The 17,573-nt window shown below is 51.3% G+C and overlaps 1 protein-coding gene across 1 annotated transcript in view; it reads right to left on the bottom strand.

Annotated features, from left to right (window-relative positions):
* Positions 1 to 2,615: 2,615 nt before the first annotated feature.
* WDTC1 (WD and tetratricopeptide repeats 1) overlaps positions 2,616 to 17,573 on the bottom strand; it is a 63,129-nt gene continuing 48,171 nt past the window's right edge. The window contains exons 7-16 of the mRNA XM_090268878.1: positions 15,147 to 15,329; positions 14,309 to 14,403; positions 13,793 to 13,908; positions 12,411 to 12,486; positions 11,678 to 11,786; positions 10,398 to 10,571; positions 7,114 to 7,349; positions 5,516 to 5,693; positions 4,401 to 4,593; positions 2,616 to 3,131 (exon numbers count right to left, since the gene is read on the bottom strand). Coding sequence (XP_090125004.1) covers positions 2,934 to 3,131; positions 4,401 to 4,593; positions 5,516 to 5,693; positions 7,114 to 7,349; positions 10,398 to 10,571; positions 11,678 to 11,786; positions 12,411 to 12,486; positions 13,793 to 13,908; positions 14,309 to 14,403; positions 15,147 to 15,329 — 1,558 coding nt within the window. The 3' untranslated portion in view covers positions 2,616 to 2,933. The remainder of the gene's footprint in view (positions 3,132 to 4,400; positions 4,594 to 5,515; positions 5,694 to 7,113; positions 7,350 to 10,397; positions 10,572 to 11,677; positions 11,787 to 12,410; positions 12,487 to 13,792; positions 13,909 to 14,308; positions 14,404 to 15,146; positions 15,330 to 17,573) is intronic.

Here is a 17,573-nt window from a genome sequence, read left to right as displayed (position 1 = left end):
ACGAGGGTGGTGGTTTCCAATCTGATTTACAAAGTTTGACATGTTTTTCAGTGCCCAACAAGTACACTGATCCCACTAGTTACTATAGTTATTTAAGAAACAAATGATATTGTTTCTTCTCATTTATACGTATTATTTTTAAAATGATGACTGACATGGTAACACATGTATTCTTACTGAGATTAATTAATAAATCAAACTGTGAGATTTCTTTTGGGTTAGGGGCTCTACGAATATAAGTACTGAGACACTAATGGTGGGGGTGAGTGTTGTGAGCTGAGAAAGTCGGGGAACCCCTCTTGTCTAAGAAACAAACAAAAACCCTACATGCCATGCCTGGTGTGGCTCAGAGGATTGAGCACTGGCCTGCGAACCAAAAGGTTGCCAGTTTGATTCCCAGTCAGGGCACGTGCCTGTGTTGCGGGCCAGGTCCTCAGTTGGGGGTGTATCAGAGGCCACTGATCCATGTATCTCTCGCACACAATATTTCTCTTTCTCCCTCCCTTCCCCCTCTAAAAAATAAATTAAAAAACAAACAAACAAACCCTTCAGGCTGTGAAATCAATTTAGTGGGTTAAAACCAGCATTTTTATCCTTAATAAAATAGAATGGCAAATAGAGCTCATTGCCTGTAGCAAGGCTATTATTGTGTAAAAGTTATGTTCATTATATATGTACAAATAAGCATAAATATCTTGGGTCACAACGTAAAATGTCTATTTCTTGTTTGGGTTCTAATTTAAAAGTCTGGCCCTGATTGGTGTGGCTCGGTGGGTTGGACACTCAGTGGGTCGTCCCACAAACCAAAAGGTGTCTGGTTTGATTCCCAGTCAAGGCAAATGTCTGGGTTCAGGCCAGGCCCCTGGCTGGGGGCGTACAAGAGGCAACCAGATGATGTTTCTCTCCCTCTTTCCCCCTCCCTTCCCCTCTCTCTGAAAATAAAATACTTGAAAAAACTTTTAAAAACTATTAAGACCCCAGCCTCCTTATTTTACAGATGAGGAAACATCCCAGAGGGTGAGAGCTGATTGCAAGTCACAGCCACCAGTGCCAGGCTCTGGACTCAGCTCTGCTGGGATGGGCGGCCACCGCTCACAGGGGCCCTCCCAAGGCAGGCCTCACCTGCCTGGTAGAGGTGTGATTACTCAAAGTCACAGAGCTACAGAAGTGAGGGATCAGGTATCCTCACTTTGGTCTCAAGACCCATTTGTACCCCACAAATGCCACCAGCCACACGTAGAACAAAACGGTTTTAATCAATTGTGTCACCCTCACTCTCCTGGGAGCAGAGCAACAAAAGGCTCGGCTCCTGCCCCCAGAGGACAGTAAGGCTTATGTGTCTCTCCACACTGCAGGGCCAGGGCTGACAGGCAGGGCACAGGGAGGGAGAATGGGAAGCAGGGAGACAGGAAGTGGTGGGCAGTTGGAACACAGGAAAGCAAAGGGGCCCTGCTGGTCCATGGGCCCCAGGGCCCAGCCCCAATACTCCCGACTCTCCCCTCCCTGGCTAGAGAAAGGTCATGGAGAAGAAACAGGGGAGTAAGTCCCAGCAGCAGGAGAAGCAGCAGCAGCTGTTTCCTTCGCCAATAAATATACTTCATTACCGAGCTAGGAGAGGGGTGGGAAGAGGGCCTGGGGTGGAGAGGAAGGGAGAGAAGCTGCCACCTGTGTTGCTGGGATTAAAGCAATGATGAGATGGTGCCAGACCCCCCCCCCATCCTCGCCCCCCTCCCCTCGTGTCTTCTTAAACCTGTGAAAAAGCTTTTAACGTGGCCCTCCCGTCTCCAGGGCTGCTCTGAGGCCTGACTGAGGGGAGGCACCTGGCAGAGACAGGGGCAGAAGGAGGAAGGCAGAGAAAGAAGAAGGGCAGCTGCTTCTCCCCAGAGGCTGCAGCTGGAGGGCTGGAGCCAAGTAAGCACTGAGGGGAGGGAGGAGGGAGAGGGGAGGGAGGATGAACCAACTACCAGGAGCAGCTCCTGAGCTGAGAGCCAAGGAGGCAGAGAGAGGGAAGCCTGGTGAGTGGTGGGGTGACCGCTGCATCCAGTGTAAAGCTCGGGGCTGCTGAGGAGGGAGGGGGCTGAGTTAGGGGCTTTCCCATCTGAGTGGCTCAGGAGACTCACCCTCCTTCCCCCACAGCAGCAGGGGACAAAGAAAAGCCATCACTTCTTTGGTCTTTGTGGCGGCTCTGCATGTGGGGTGGGAGGGAGGGCAGAAAGGGCACGAAGGGCCCTTAGCGGGGAGCCCACCTCAGCGAGAGTAGGCCTGGCGGGGAGCTCTGGCAGAAAGGTCACAGTGAGGCCAGGAGCGCCTGAGAAAGGAGAGTGGCCGTAGTGTGGAAGGCCTGGCATGGGTGGGCAGGGGACAGTGTCCCACCCTTGTCAGGGTCCTCAGGGAAGGCTGAGCCCCCAGAGGTGGACAGTGAGAGCAGGCGCAGTGGCCTGGCTTTGCCCATTCCAGGGCTCTCATCTTTTTTCAGAACCTTCCCTGAAGACCACCGGGGAGCTAGCCTTGCCAGTCAGGGAGCGGAAGTGGCTACAGGTCAAGGCTAGCCCTTATAGACGGGGAACCCCACCCCCTTTCCTGCTCCAACTGAAGGGCAGGGCAGTCCTGGACAACAGCTTCAGCCTCCCTCCACACCTGAGGCAGGCCAGGGCCTCCAGGGACCTGGAAGCGGGGAGGTGGGGGGCACATGGAGGGGCTTCCCCTCCTGCTCTTTTTCTCAGGGCTGGGGTCAGTCAAGGGCAATCTGCCCAAAAGTCTGAAAGCCAGCAAGTTGTAGCAACCCCCACCCCCAATGCCAAACTAACAAACAAAATGGGGGAAGTAAAAAAATGGGGTGGGGGGAAGACAAACCAAAACAGAACCCCCTGACTTCCTGCCCAGGGCAGAGGGTCCAGCTGGTAGCAGGGGCTCGGGACCAGGGCTAGGAGGGTCTAGCTGGGCCGGCACTGCACCTGGCCCTCAGAGCTGTCCTCGTCATCCGACGCCCCAGCACCCCCACTGCTCAGGCCTGTGATCCGGTAGCCCATGTTGAGCAGCATCACTTCCAAGGGGTCTGCGTTCATGCGCCGCTGGTTGGCCTGGGAAGCGCCCTCCATGTCTTCCACGACTCTGCCCGTGAGGTCTTCACTCTGGGGGGAGGGGACACCAGGGTAGATGGGGGCGGCGCGTGTACACCTGGGATACACGTGTGGGTGACGCACGCCCAAACTGCTCTGCACAGGGAGGGAGATGTGCACACCAAATGTCTCTAGGTTCATACTGGTTGTCCATATGTGTTCATGGGTAGAGGAAACATACACGCTGGGATATGCACAGGTCGTCCCCCTGCCCCCACACATATACCAGGATGTATGTAAGGACACCACATACCACAGGGGTTGTATATATGGGGGGGACTCATGTGGGAGGGAACACAATGCACTGGGATATATGTGGGGGATGCACATGCTGGGATAGATATTGGAGGGAACATACACACAAAATTATGGGGACACAGCACACCAGGGCCTGTACACAGGGACCCATACATGGGCCCATCTGAGGGAGCACACATACCAGCATATGTTGAGCCCACCTAAGTAACCGGGGTTGGGGGTGCAGACACAACTCCCCTCACCCAACTCTTGGATGTTGCCACTCCCAACAGCCCCTTCCTTTATCCTTTTCCTCTCCCCTCAAGGGAGGACCCTGTAGGCTCCCTCTTTAAAATCTGCAGCAAACTGACTTTGGAGTTAGATACACCACGTGTCTTCTCTTTCGCCAGCTGGGAAGAGGAAGCAGGTGGAGCAGAGGGCAATGGAAGCTTCGGGCTAGCCCACCTGGCTACCCACCCTGGGAGTGGAAGGGACCACATTGTTCTAAGTGACACTTCACAGGTGTCACTCCTTTAATCCTTAAAGCAACTTTTTGAGGTGATGCTGTCATTCCTTCCAGTGTGGAAATGATAAAACCTGGTCAGAGGTGGTGAAGCCCCTCAGGCAGTGAGTGAAGGGACCAGGATCCAACCTTAAGCCCTCCTGAGCCTGACTATTTCCATGGAACTGAGCGAGGTCCTGTTCTCATGACGCGTGATGATCTGGTTCCCTCCCTGCCCTGCCCTTGGTTACTGTGTCCTGTATGTGAGACATATCTTCATAGTTTGCTCAAAGATATGGTTCTCCAAGGCAGGAGCCAACTCTTGTCCTGAACCGCCCGCTACATCTGGAACTGTAAGAACTTGAGGGCTCCCACCTTCACAGAGCCTTGGGCCCCGAGTGAGAGCTCACTTGCCCTGGCAGCTTTTACCCTCCATGTGACTCATTTCCCTTCCCAACCCTCAAAGGCTCAGCTGGAGGCCCTGCACAGGGCCCACCCCTCCCCTCCCCATCTGGCTTCAGCCATGTTGCCTATGGCCTCACCTCAGGCCGTGGATTCCAGAGCCGTACCACAGGGTCAATGCCGCTAGTGGCCAGGAAGCAGTAGCTGGGGTGTGGCTGCAGGCAGTTGACGATGGACTCGTCCCCCTGGAGCACGCGGACTAGGTTGGTGGTCTCCTTTTCCCAGATGAAGAAGGAGCCATCGTCAGAGCCACTGACGATGTACTGAGCATTGCTGGCAGGGGGCAAAGGGCAGGGAGTCAGCTGGGGTACTGCCCTACAGCCTCAAATAGAGGCTGTGTGGTTTAGGGCAATGGGGAGTAGGGAATTCTATAACTGCTCAGCCCCCCAAACTCCAAAGTCTTCACTTGACTGCACATGGTCGTCCTCTCTACACTGCAGACCTCTACTCACTGTTGAACTATTCTCTTACACTCAGGGCCAGGGACTGCCTCAGCCCCTCCAAGATACTACCCCTGAAGTACGTCCTAAGCTCCTAGGGTGCCGGGGTCGGATCTTGAGTCTCTGGGAACACCCTTGTCTAAGCCTTCCTTTAGTAGTCCTAGTCTTCCTGGATTGAGACCCCCAAATCCTACAGTGCATCTGCCCTCACACACCGTGGACATTAAGGGGGGAACAGGTAGAGATTCTCCATCCATGTTCATGTGTCTTGCCTACTAAAGAAAGTGCAACATCTATAAAGGAGGGCTGGGGGTCATGGTGTCTGGGATGCGGGCTCTGTCCCTCACTGCTTGGGGCACTGTTCTGCGCACGACAGTTGTGCCAAGAGTGCCTGCCTCTGAGGGCCCTCGCCCCATACCCCCAGCGGAGGGAGGCTCTAAGCACCCAGATAAAGAAACCAAACTCTGCTCATGGAGACAGAGAGAGGAGAAAGTAGGGGATGGAGGAACAGTCCAGGTACCGCACTGGGTGCTCTTATGAATGACCTCATTAGTCCTTATTATGGCTCCATGAGTGGGGGTGGCTGGTTTCATTTTATGGATGAAAAAAGTGACGCCCACAGAGGTGAAGCCATTTGCCCAAGGGTGCCGAGGCAGAGCTGCAATGTGAGAGTTTTCTAGGAAAATTATGTTCTCGCCCCACAACCTCCTGCTGCCCAACCAGACTGTGCCCTACTCCTCTTCAAGGGCGCGGACCTGCCGAAGAAATTGGCCTCCTTGATATCCGTGGTGGTGTTGCAGTGGCCACAGTAGCGGAACTGATAGTCGTAGCTTCGCTCCCGCAGCACCATCTCGTCCTCTGAGATGGAGTCCTTGCGGCTTGTGCTGCGGAGGCGGACTGGGCCGCCGCCACCACCAGCTCCCTTCTTCTCCTCTGGGGGCAGAGAGCAAGGGAAGCTGAGAGTCCAGTCCCTCTCTTCCCTCCCTGACCTTCCCCCACCCTTAGTCCTGTGCTCAGCGCAAGTACTAGCAATGTAGGCTACCTGCCTCCACCCCTTCCCTGGGGAACTAGGGATGACTGTGGAAGAGAAGCATCTGAGGATGTTTAAGAAGAGATCTCTGATACCAGGAGGGCCTTGGCTCAGGTCCCTGAATAATGTCTGGAAGCCCCAGGATGCACAGACCCAAGGTCTGTTTCTGTGGAAATGAGAGGCAGGGAAGGGTGGATGAAGCACTACCAACAAAGCTTGAGGGGGTGATTTTTCTAAACAGACCCACATCTCTGAAGGCAGTGAGGTCCAAGCCCTTCCTCTTCAGAAGACAAGCTATCAAGGATCCCAACTGAGACACCGATGTAAGGTTAAGGGCCTTGGGTAAAATCACACCAGTTTTTCCAGTGCCTTAGAAGTGCCTTGTTTCTGCCTGCTTCAGGGCCTTTGCATGTGCTGGTGCCTCTGTCAGGAACTATTCACCTCCTACAGCTACACTTTGTAACTCCTCTTCCTCCTCATCCTTGAGACCTCAGCTTAAACGTCTCCCTTGAGAACCCCAGACTGCCGTCAAGCCCTGCCCCATATACCTGTACTGTAATATATCATGTCCCCATGACACTCATCACACCTGTACTGTAATATATCATGTCCCCATGACACTCATCACACTCTGTTTCTCCTTCATCACTTGGTTCCTTCGCTAGGCTGTAAACTCCATGAATACAGAAGTCCTTTCTGACTCGTTCTAGCGGTAGTCCCAGGGCCCAGCACAATGCCTGGTCCGCAGTAGATGCTTGATAACTTCAAACAAACGGATCACTGGCATGCTCTCTGTGCAGGTGAGGCAGCAGGTTCACAGAGGCTGTACTTTGCTCAAGGTCACCACATGGCAGAGCTGAGACTGGCACCTGAGGCTCCACACCCTGCACCCGAGGCACTCCTAGTGCCCGCTGTTGCTCCTTCTGGTGCCAGGGTGCCATGGGGACAAGCACAACCGCCGGCTGCCGCCGCCTCTCAGGTGCCCGAGGCCCTGTCTGTGAGGGCGTGAGAAGTGCCCTGTAAGCCACCTGGCCTGCCTGGGCTCAGCTAACTCTTATCCTGAGTCCCGGGCACTATACCAGGTGCTCTAAACAGGCTATTTGCTAATCCTCCATAGAAATTGAATGGGAGGTGCTATCCTTCCTCCTTTTCAGATCAGGAAACTGAGTCTCAGAGAAACCAAGTGACTGTCTCAAGTTCAGATGGCTTCTGACTCAGCATCTGAACCCAGGCCTCTCTAATCCCAGAACCATGTCTTCTCCTGAATGTCACATAGCACCTCAAACAGAAAGTAACAGCAGCCCCTCTTCAGTGCCCACTCACCACTATCATTTTTGGAGAAGAGGGCGGCCGTGATGTCACGGCCCAATGCATCACAAGCGCTGCTGTGGGCCTGCTCCGGGAACTTCCCTTTGAAGTCGTCCAGGCACTCCAGGGCCTCAGCCACGTACTTGAGCTCGAAGAGGCAGCGGGCCAGGCGGAAGTGTGCCTTCAGATGGCATGGATTTAGGGAGATGGCCTTGAGGCAGTCCCTCAGGGCATCGTAGTGGTCACCATCCCTGGATAAGGTAAGCGTGTGGCTTGGAGGTGGGGTCACATGACATACAGTCATCCCCACTCAGTCCCTACTTTCTGTGGCCAACCCAGCCCACCTCTGACAGACTTCAGAGCAAGGGTCTTTGGGGATGAAGAGAGTGGTGGCTTAGCCAGGTTTTGCTTCCCAAGAGATAGACTATGTTAAAGGAGGTAAGCCGGGAGCCCCGAGGTCCTGGGGAGGGCGTGGGAGGTGAGTGGGTGGCAGAACCCAGTGCTAGGCTTCCCTCTGCTGGACATAGCGTGCAACTGCATGCCCGCTCACCCCAGGCACCCGCAGCTCTGCAGCAGAAGGCCTGGCATCTTGCCCGTCTCGGGCTCCCCAAGCCCTCCTTCTCTCTTCCTCCATTCACCTCCTCAAATCCCCCTGACTAGCCTTCAAAGCCACGTCTGAGGTAGGGGGCCCTCAGGACGGTTCTGTGGTCCGGGGAAGCCAGAGGTGCCAGGCTGGTGACTCAGGGTCTGACCCACAGGCAGCAAGCCCTCAGCCAGCTCCCCCCGTCCTGGCTGACGGACCCACAGCAGCTGTGGCCTCTACCTCCTGGGGCTAGAGGATGGGGCCTGACAGACTGGCAGAGTCAGCTCTCTGGAAGCTGATGGCGAGGGGGGCGGGGGCAGCACGCACACCAGGAGCTCTAAATCTTCCCCACTCACTCCTGCAGCCTCCTGAAGCATAGAGGAAGAGAAGCGGAATGTTCTTTGTGGGGAAGTACGTGGGGAGGGGTCAGAGGAGAAGCCCCTACCTCCCCAGAATATAAGATGCACACTCCCCCAGCACCCATATACTAGTTCCCATTTCTCATTGGGAGAGTCAGAGCGGTCACAGGAGCCACTTCTCCTTTGGGAGCTGTTTTTTTCCCCCTTTTGGGCCTAAGACCCGACTATGCCAGGTTGGTGCCCTCTCCACCAAGGCACAGCTCACAACCCTCCTGCACTGGGCTAAAGGAGGCCAGACACGTCCTCCTGACCCAGCTCTCCTACAGCACTCAGATGGAGCATCTGGCCTGTGCAGCAGCCATGCTCAGACCAAGAACAAGCAGCTTAGCCAGTGTGGGGGCAGGCAGGAGACAGCGCTTTCACGGCATGGTCAGTGCCAGAACGAGTGGCTGTGACGAGGGAGCAGGCGCTGTTTGGAAACCCAATTACCTCCTGCAAGGTGCCCCTCGGAGCTCCCGGGGAGAGCCAGATCAGAGACCAGCCAGGAGCCAGAGGGTGACAACTCCCACTGCATCCAGGAGCAGATGGCAGCCCTGGGGAGACTGACTTGGGACAGAATGTGACATTCTAGGGGTCACTGGCAGGCATGTGGGAATGAGGAGAGAGCAGACTGGCCCCAGGGCTCACCCATCCAGACTTACTGCCAGATCAATCTCCCTGAAAGGACAGCCCTCAGCACATCCCTCTCCTGCTCAAAACTCTTCAGTAGCTGCCCATCATCCACTGAATCAAGGCCAAACCTCCGCCACCGCTCTGCATTCCAAGTCCTTCCCAGGCCGGCCCCAGGCTACCTCACAGACTCATCTCCTGCCAGTCCCTTCCCGAACCCTCTGCTCCAGCCAAATGGATTTGTTGTTCTGCAAACAAGCTCTTCAGTCAGTCCCCCACCCCCATGCCTTTGTTCATACCATTTCATCTCCCTGGGAATGTCCTTCCCCCACAGTCCCCTCCTCCTTTTCATCTCCTTGTCTAAGCCTGCCCACACCTAAAGCCTATTTAGCACATCTTCCTGATGCTGTCCTGACTGATCCCAAGCTAAAGCAACCCAACTTTTCTTTGAATGGTCAGCACTTCACCTGACCATTCAAAAAGACCTACGCTTCCTGCCTCTTTGATGATGGATCATATCCATGTCTTTGTCCCCTGTCCAGAGGCTGGGAACTCTGGAGCACAAGAACTCAGAGTGTGACAGAATTTTGTGTCCCTAGTGCCTAGCACATAGTAGGATATCAGAGAATATGCTGGGGGAATTCATGGGTTGGGAATTTATTAGCACCTTTTAACAAGACTGGAGGAGTAAAACAGCTCTCAAGCTAGAGGCTGGATGAGGACACCTAGCTGCTGGGACAGAGGTGAAACACCTCAGGACAACCCTCAAATCACCATCTCCTGGGTTTGGATGCCATCTGAGCCTTTGGCAAACTCCTGATGCCTGAGCTAAGGCCTGTGGGGGTAGCATCTTTCCAAACCCCCATCTACCACCCTGCTGACTTGGGTGGGTTTCTTAAGCTTCCCTCTCTGGCCTGCCTACTTGCAACCAGACGATGGCACACCAGCTGGCCTGTCTGTCTGGGCAGAGCCGACGGATGCCAGACGGAGCAGAAATGGCTGTGGGCCCAGCTCTATCCATCTCTAGTCCTGGTCCTGGCTGGGGGATGGGGGGGTCTGCCTGTCTGCTTGCCTGCTGGTGCTAACGGCAGAAGGGCTGGGGGCCCTGGGTTCCCCAAAGATAAGGAGTTCTTCAGGATATGGACCTCCTCCTTTACCACTAGTCACTACAACCCAGCACAACCCTCAGTCAAATTCAGATTATGTGGGATCTTGTTTGTGCTTGGTCCAAAGGGTCTAAGAGCACAGGAAAGCACTCTCCAAGGTCAAGAAGCCGCAGAATCATTTCAAACAAATACTAACTGAATTCACCAAATGCCTCATTTTCATCTAGCAAAATTCCACTGCTCCCTCAAAGTCCAATTCAAGGCCCAACTCTCCAATAGTTGTGATTAACCATTCTCTCAATTCCTACTTCTCCAGTGGCCACAGCAGTTATAACAAAGCACCACGTTGAAGCTACTCGTGCATACATTCCACTTCACTGTGAGCTTCCCTGGTGCCTGAGACTTCCTGACTAATGGATCAGGTGCCTGCCCGCCACCAGCCTAGAGGTGGGGAGGGGAGGCCTGGCCTAAGAAGCCCTAAGAGGCTGCAGGATGTTACTGTCACCTTCTCTGGATACTTCAGCAACATGGCTCCATCATGCCCATTGCTTTCATCTCTCGCCCTGGCCCAAACCCACTCACCACTTGCGCTTCATGTAGGCAGCAGCTCGGTTCCCGTAGAGCATGGCATTGTGAGGGGCCCTCTGCACAGCCTTGCTGTAAAGCTGAATGGCCTGGGTCCACTGCTGGCAGGCAAAAGCCTCATTGGCTTGTTGTTTCACATGCTCCAGGTATGGGGGCAGCTCTACCTGGGGACTATGGGGGAAGCAGAGCCAAGTCAGGCCAGCCAAAGAAGGTTAGAGCAACCCCAGGAAGTCTGTAGCCTTGTTTGAGGGTCAAAATCTGCACTGTCATCTAGAAGAGGGGACCACTCCTATCCTTGGCCTAAGTTACCACGATAGGTAATGGATTCAATTCAGATACTCTGAGCCAGTAAAAAACCAAAGAGAGGCAGAAATGAATGAAGTTGGCCTAGACAGGGTTAAAGCAATTCTTAACCAAACTCCTGGGCATGGCAGTAGCTGACACCACCTGCCTCCATGCTGAGCTGAACCTTGTGACCACCCAAGTTCCTCCCATGGATCTCTCTAGAGAGAATTCTGTTTCTCTCAAGGGTGAGAGGATTTGAATACCTTTGTATTCAAAGCCCAGCACAGGGCCTGGCAGAGAACAGAGGCCAAAAGATGCTGTGGGATGAAAAAAAATATAGTGGGAGAGGCCCATCTGCGTGAGCCTCCTTTAATTTAAAAAAAAAATCCTAACCCAAGGATATGTCCATTGACTTTTGAGAAGGAAAGGGAGGGGGAGAGAGAGAGAGAAAGAGAGAGAGAAAGAGAGAGAGAGAGAGAGAGAGAGAGAGAGAGAGAGAGAGAGAGAGAGAGAGAGAGAGAGAGAGAGAGAGAAACATTGATGTGAGAGAAAAACATTGATTGCCTGCCTCTCGCATGCGCCCCAATCAGGGATCAAACCCACAACCTAGGCACGGGCCCTGACTGGGCAATCAAACCTGAGACCTTTTGGTGTACCGGACAACGCTCCAACTAACTGAGCCACACCAGCCAGAGCTGGAACTCATTTAGGAGGGAGCTCAGTGATAAGAGGCACTTAGCCTTTGGGTTCTGACCACAGCTTTTGGTCTGAGGGATCAGAGCTTCACTCTGAGCATGACTGGAGTCCTACCAGGTAGGTGTGGCATTGGGACCACTAATCGCTTTCCAGAAAACTCTTTGCCCCAGTCCTCTGACTCTGGTGCATATGTCTGGGTGAGGGGTCAGGAGGAAGGTTTATAAGACATGCCCCTCTCTCTAGTCCATATGATATAATTGGGGCTGGTAGGGTTGAACACATGAGGCTGGCCTCACCTGACATGTCCCCTACTCTCTGGCAGCCGGAAGCCATTGCTGTGAAGGTGCAGGCCATTGGACACGCCATTGGACACGCCATTGGTAGACATCTTGCCATTCTGAACTTCTGGCAAGGGATGGGGAGAAAGGAACAGTAACAACTCAGGAAGAGGTCCTCATACCTCCTCGCAGCCCTCCAGCTTCCACCACAGGGTCTGATGTCCCATTGTGAGGCCATCCTCCCAGGCCTCACAGAAAGCAAGTTCTGGCTGACAGGGCAGGCAAGGGCATAAGGAAAAGCCTGTGCACCCTCTGCTGGCTGAGACGGACATAGCTTCACTCGGCATTACTCTTAGCTGAGTTGGGGGTTGGGGGTGGGGGTGGGGGGGAGTGGGGAAATGAGATGGTGTCTAAATGAACTTTAGGCCCCAGTAAGAAGTCAATGAGGAGAATGATCAAGGACAATAAAGGAAGGGCAACTACTGCAGGTCCTCAAGAGCCAACCTATGGAAATAAACTGCTTTTTCCGAGGGAAGTGAAAAGGACTGTGGCGCAAACCCCTTTGACAGATCTCTGTGACCTATAGTTACCTTCTTTTTTTATTGTACAGATAGCATATTTCAGAGGATCGACTCCTTTTGGAGGATCACAGCCACAGTCCAAGGTAAGGGGCAGGCTTCTCAGCAAAGGTGGCACTCACTCAAGATGCCCAGTAGAGACACCCTAAAGGATACCTTAAGGGAGAACTTACCTCCCGAGGAGTGGCATTTTCTAGGCAAGAGGAAGGTGTACGGCCGCTGCTTGTATGTCAGGTCAAACAGGTAGACCTAGAGTGAAGGGATCGAGAAGAGATGGAGGATGGGAGGTAAGCATGGGGCTGAGCAAGTGCCTGTGTGGCTCTCAGGAACACAGTGAGTGCTGAGAAGGGAACCATCAAATGAGGCCTGGAGGGGTTTCTATGGAGCAAACCTCAGGCAGGAAAATCTTTCCAGTTCCTGCTGGAGATACTAACATTAATTAGAATCACATGCTTAAGCTGAAACAGTCCTCAGAGGCCACAAAGTAAAATGCCTCATTTTACAGATGGGAAAACTGAAGCCTCAAAGAAGAGAAGCAATTTACCTAAAATAACACTGCCAGTTACTTCCCTCAGTAAATATTATCTATTATTACTTAACATTTATTGCATTCCAACTTTGCTCCAGGTACTCTGTTTAGTGTTTTATATGACTTATCTCATTTCGTCCTACAAATCATCCCATGAAGAGGCACTGTTGTATTTTCATCATCTCCTTTACAAGTGAAGGCAGGCTCAGAGCTTAACTTATCCAGGGCCATAAAAGCAGCATGTGACACAGCCAGGACCCTACACCAAGCCTGTCTCGCTCTGAACCGCTCTGCCAGACTTTCTCTCCGCTCACCCTTATCTGCCTCTAAGCTAGGCGATGGCTCAGCAATCTGAAGCCAGAGCCCTTTTCTCAACTCAGGTGCTCACCTAGTTCCCATCCTACTTCTTCTGTGCAAACTCACACCTTACCTTGTAATGTCATCAGCTGTTTCATTTGCTGTGTCCCCCCTGTTAGCCTAGGATGAATTATATTTCACATCTGTCTCCCCTACGTTTATAACACTAGTCCCAGAGTACATGCTCAGTGAGTATTTGTAGAATAAATGAATGTACGCAAAGCTAAATAAATATCCTGACTGAGAACATGCAAACAGAAGGTTTAGCAACCTGCCATTATCAGAGAACACTTCCCAAAGCTGGCCCTAAACCAGAGCCTGGCTCCATGCCTGAACCCCAGGGTCTCCTCCTAGGAAAAAGCGGATGAGGAAACCAAGGTTCAGAAAAATGAACAGTCTTGTTCAAAGTCACAGTACACAGCTAGTAAACAGAAGGTTGGCATTTGAAGATAGGTCTGTCAGTTCTAAAAGTTATGCTCAAGAAAAAGACCAGGCCAGGGCACCTCTCTGGGGGTTCCAGTGATGCCACGTCACTCCCACATTTCACTGTAATGTCACTTAAAAGAAGGCTTCTCATCTGCATCATGGCAGTGGACATGAGGTACACAGCCCTGGCTGCTAGATTCGGGGTGGTGCTGGGGAAGAGCCCACTTGGTCAATCATACTTACCTGCTCCCCTCCCATGTTGACAAGCAGCTCTGTGCCATTGGGGCTGAAGGTCACATAGGTGGCAACCAGCACTCTCAGACGGTTGTTGTAGTCAGGCAGCTTCACTGGCAGATGACCTGCAGGGAACAGCCCAGTAATCCTAGTATGAGGCTCCCAGGACGCCCCCAAAAGGGCAGGAAGTCAGCCATATCAATGATGATTGCGATCATGTTCACCATAATACAGCTACAAGCGTTGAACCCTTACAGTATGTGCTGGGCCAAATGCTTTACATGCTTTATTTCATTTAGTTATTACTACCCCATTTTATAGAAAAAAAAATAAGACTCATCAAGGGTTAGTAATTTGCCAAAGGTCACATGATGGCTGGTTAATGGCAGTCAGGATTGAAGCCCCGGTATGTCTGACTCTAAAACCCTTGCTCGTGACGACTGTGCCACACCGCCTCCCTGCACTGCCCCGGACAACGTCAGCACCCAGCCAAGAGTTTGGTGCCAGAGCTGGGCTGAGCCCTACCTGCTACGTAATATTGGGCTGCACCATCCGGGAGGGGCTTCTGCCGATCACAGAAGGTGTGCACACCTGCTGAAGGGCTCTGCTTCATGCTCTTTCTGGTGGAAAGGCAAACCATATAGGTTACAACGCCCAGCACTCCCCCTGGCTAGAACATCCCACATTCCCTAGAGGAAAATCGAAGTTTGTTTCCCTGAGAGATACAGAAGGTACCTTTCTTCTTTACCTCAGCAACCCCAAAGGCCCACCAACTAGATAGCTGCAGACACATACGCTACTTAACAAGTAGGTCTTGCCAACTGTCTGGGTCCTCATGACCACCCCATTAACCTCATTTTACAGTTGAGGAAGCTAAGGCGCAAGGCCTAACCCAAGTCATGTAGTGTGTGAGGAGCAACAGTGGTCGCCCAAACCCATGAATGAAAGTAAGCAGGCCAGACATTCATACACCTGTCCCAAGAGTCCATTAAAACCTAGAGCCACTCACGTCTGGGACCTCTGTGGAGGTTCTAATATATCCTATTTTTGTTTTTGTAAAAAAGAACAAAATAAAATTACATGTACAAAAAGAAATTTATGTACAAGATTACTGTGATTCTGTACAAACACTCATAGTAAAAGAACAAACCAAAAACATTATACACAGTGATTTCTTTCAGGCAATGGATTATGGGTAACTTTTAAATTATACTTTTCATATTTCCAAAACATGCATAAATTAAAGTTTTTCAAAAATCACCAAAATTTTAAAAACCACCTCAAAACAAAGAGGGCATGCCAATGAGGGAAAGGGGCAGCAGATTCCCAGGGACTTGCCTGCAGGAGGCTGAGCTGTTCATACCTGTGGTTATGGATCATGCGAATGTCATAGAGCCTCACGAAGGGCCCACTGGCCCCTACCGCCAGACAGTTGTTGTCCTGGGGGTTGACAGTGAGGCACTTGGCCTCCACCAGCTGGCCACAGTACTCTGTCAGGTCAATCAGCACTTCTGAGTGTTTGCTGTTTTCCCGAAGGTCATACTGGCTGTGAGAGAGGACAGAGTTAGGGAACTGGGGGCTGGGTCCCTGTGTGGAAGGCAGAAAAGAAGCCAAGACCTTGTTATACAAGGTGATCGGGGGAGGCTCTGAACCTGTTTGTAAATAAGAATGTCAAGCCCTGGCTGGTCTTGCTCAGTAAATGGAGCACCGGGCTGTGAACCAAAGGGTCGCCAGTTTGATTCCCAGTCAGGACACATGCCTGGGTTGTGGGTTAGGCATCCAGTTGGGGCCATGAAAGAGGCAACCAATCGCTGCATCTCTCACACATCAGTATCTCTCTCTCTCTCTCTCTCTCTCTCTCCCCTTCTCCCTCCCTTTCCGTCTCTCTAGAAAAAAATAAATAAAATCTTAAAAAAAAAAGTTAAAACCACTCTCATTTCTTGAGTGTCCACTGTGCCAGGCCCCTGTAGCAGGCTTTTCACACGGTGTTTTATTCTAACATAACTCCTTAGGGTAAATACCACTGTATCTTTTAAAAAAAAACACAACAGATGTTAATATTACTGCTACTAAGTACTATTACTACTGATTACTAACACTTGGTTGGAAATGGCATTGTGTCCAGGATTGTCCCTATGTGTTGCACACATATTATCTAATTAAGCCCTCGCACCATCCTGGGACAACACTGCTAGTAAGTACAGAGCTGGGATAGCTTCCTAAGACTGCCTGGCTCCTTAATTCTTTATTTTATCATTTAATGTATTTATTTATTGATAGTGGCCCAGAAAAGCCTTCCTAACCTAGTTTTTTTTTTTTAATATATCTTTTTGAGTTTTATTCTGCTCCTTAATTCTAATTCTTATTATAAATCTAGTTTCCTGTAGGAAACAAAGGAAGTATAGAGGTGACAAAAAAGAGAATCTGGAGATCATCTAAGAGCTACCTAGAAACACCAAGTGCCAAGAGAAGCCCAAGAGTCCCTTCCAGGTGGCAGAGGTCATGCCACATGCCCTTTGCTGCAGCCTGGGAGGCGTTTTTGCTGCCGATACACAGGCCCATGCAGAGAGTGGGAGGGACATCACCCAGTGCTCATCTACCTGTTGCCTGGAGTTTTGTAATGATCTCTTCACTGTTTGCTTTATCTTTCTTTCTTTTTCTTTTTTAAGAGGGGAAGGGAGAAAGAGAGGGAGAGAAATATTGATCAGTTGCCACGCCTTGACTGGGACCAAACCAGCAACCCAGGCATGTGCCCTGACCGGGAATCGAACCTGCAACCTTTCTCTTTGCAGCACAACACCTAACTGAGCCACACCGGTCAGGGCTCGCTGAATCTTTTTAAGCTCACTTTCCAGCTCAAATTGCAGCAATCCCTTAGTATTTTTAGCATGACTGTACTTTTAGTTTACTTTTACGGAACTCCATAGTCTGGTTTTCAAGACCTGATTTCACATCCCTCTCCAACCTTGTTCCTCAGTTTTCTAAACGTGGGTCAATTACAACTACAGAACTCTTTGTCCTGTACATGCCACATTTACCCCTCCTTCACAAACTCTGCTCAAGCAGGGAGTCCACTCGGTTTTACCTTGCCCATCCAAATCCTGTCTATTCTGGAAGGCCAGTTTATGTTTACCTTCTACTAGAACACCTTCCGTGACTGTGCCTGCCCCTAAGTGCTTAGGCTTCTGCCCAAGGCCCTTGATGCCCAGCTTCTACCTGCTGCCCTGACACAGTCTGGTCAAAGTCAACAAGCGCAACATGGTTAGACTTGCCATTAACCAAGTGCTTTCTGTCTTCTGAGTACAGCAAGTCCTCGGAAAACATCTTTCCATCATTCAATATTGCTTCATTATAACGTTAATGAGATGTGTGATAATTCGTTTCTATCAATTAGCCAATGGTAAAATTGGTTTTGTTATATATTGTTTCACTTATAGTCATAGAACCTACTGATGACGTTAAGTGAGGACTCACTATGCTGTGCCAAGGTTTTACTGGCCCTATCTCAATTTCAATGCTCAGGCCAACAAGGGAGATACTATGGTAATTCACATTTCAGAGATGAGGAAATGGAGGTTCAGGGGTGAAATAACCTGCCTCAGTCAAACACTGAGTGACAGAGGTAAGACTTAACCCCACGTCTCTCTGACTTCAGTGCCCTGCTTCTAATTGCTATGTTATAGTTTATACATGACTTAAATCCCTTTCCTATAGGATTTTAAGGGAGGCAGTTAAGGTAGGTTGGGGAGATAAGGAAAAAGTTCTAATGTCATATCTGAGGACAGGAGTT

The sequence above is a fragment of the Furipterus horrens genome, unplaced genomic scaffold (assembly GCF_987537825.1).
Source record: "Furipterus horrens unplaced genomic scaffold, mFurHor1.1.pri manual_scaffold_3, whole genome shotgun sequence".
Lineage (NCBI taxonomy): Eukaryota > Metazoa > Chordata > Mammalia > Chiroptera > Furipteridae > Furipterus > Furipterus horrens.
Note: the sequence above shows the minus strand (reverse complement) of the source record. Positions and strands in the feature narration are given on the sequence as shown.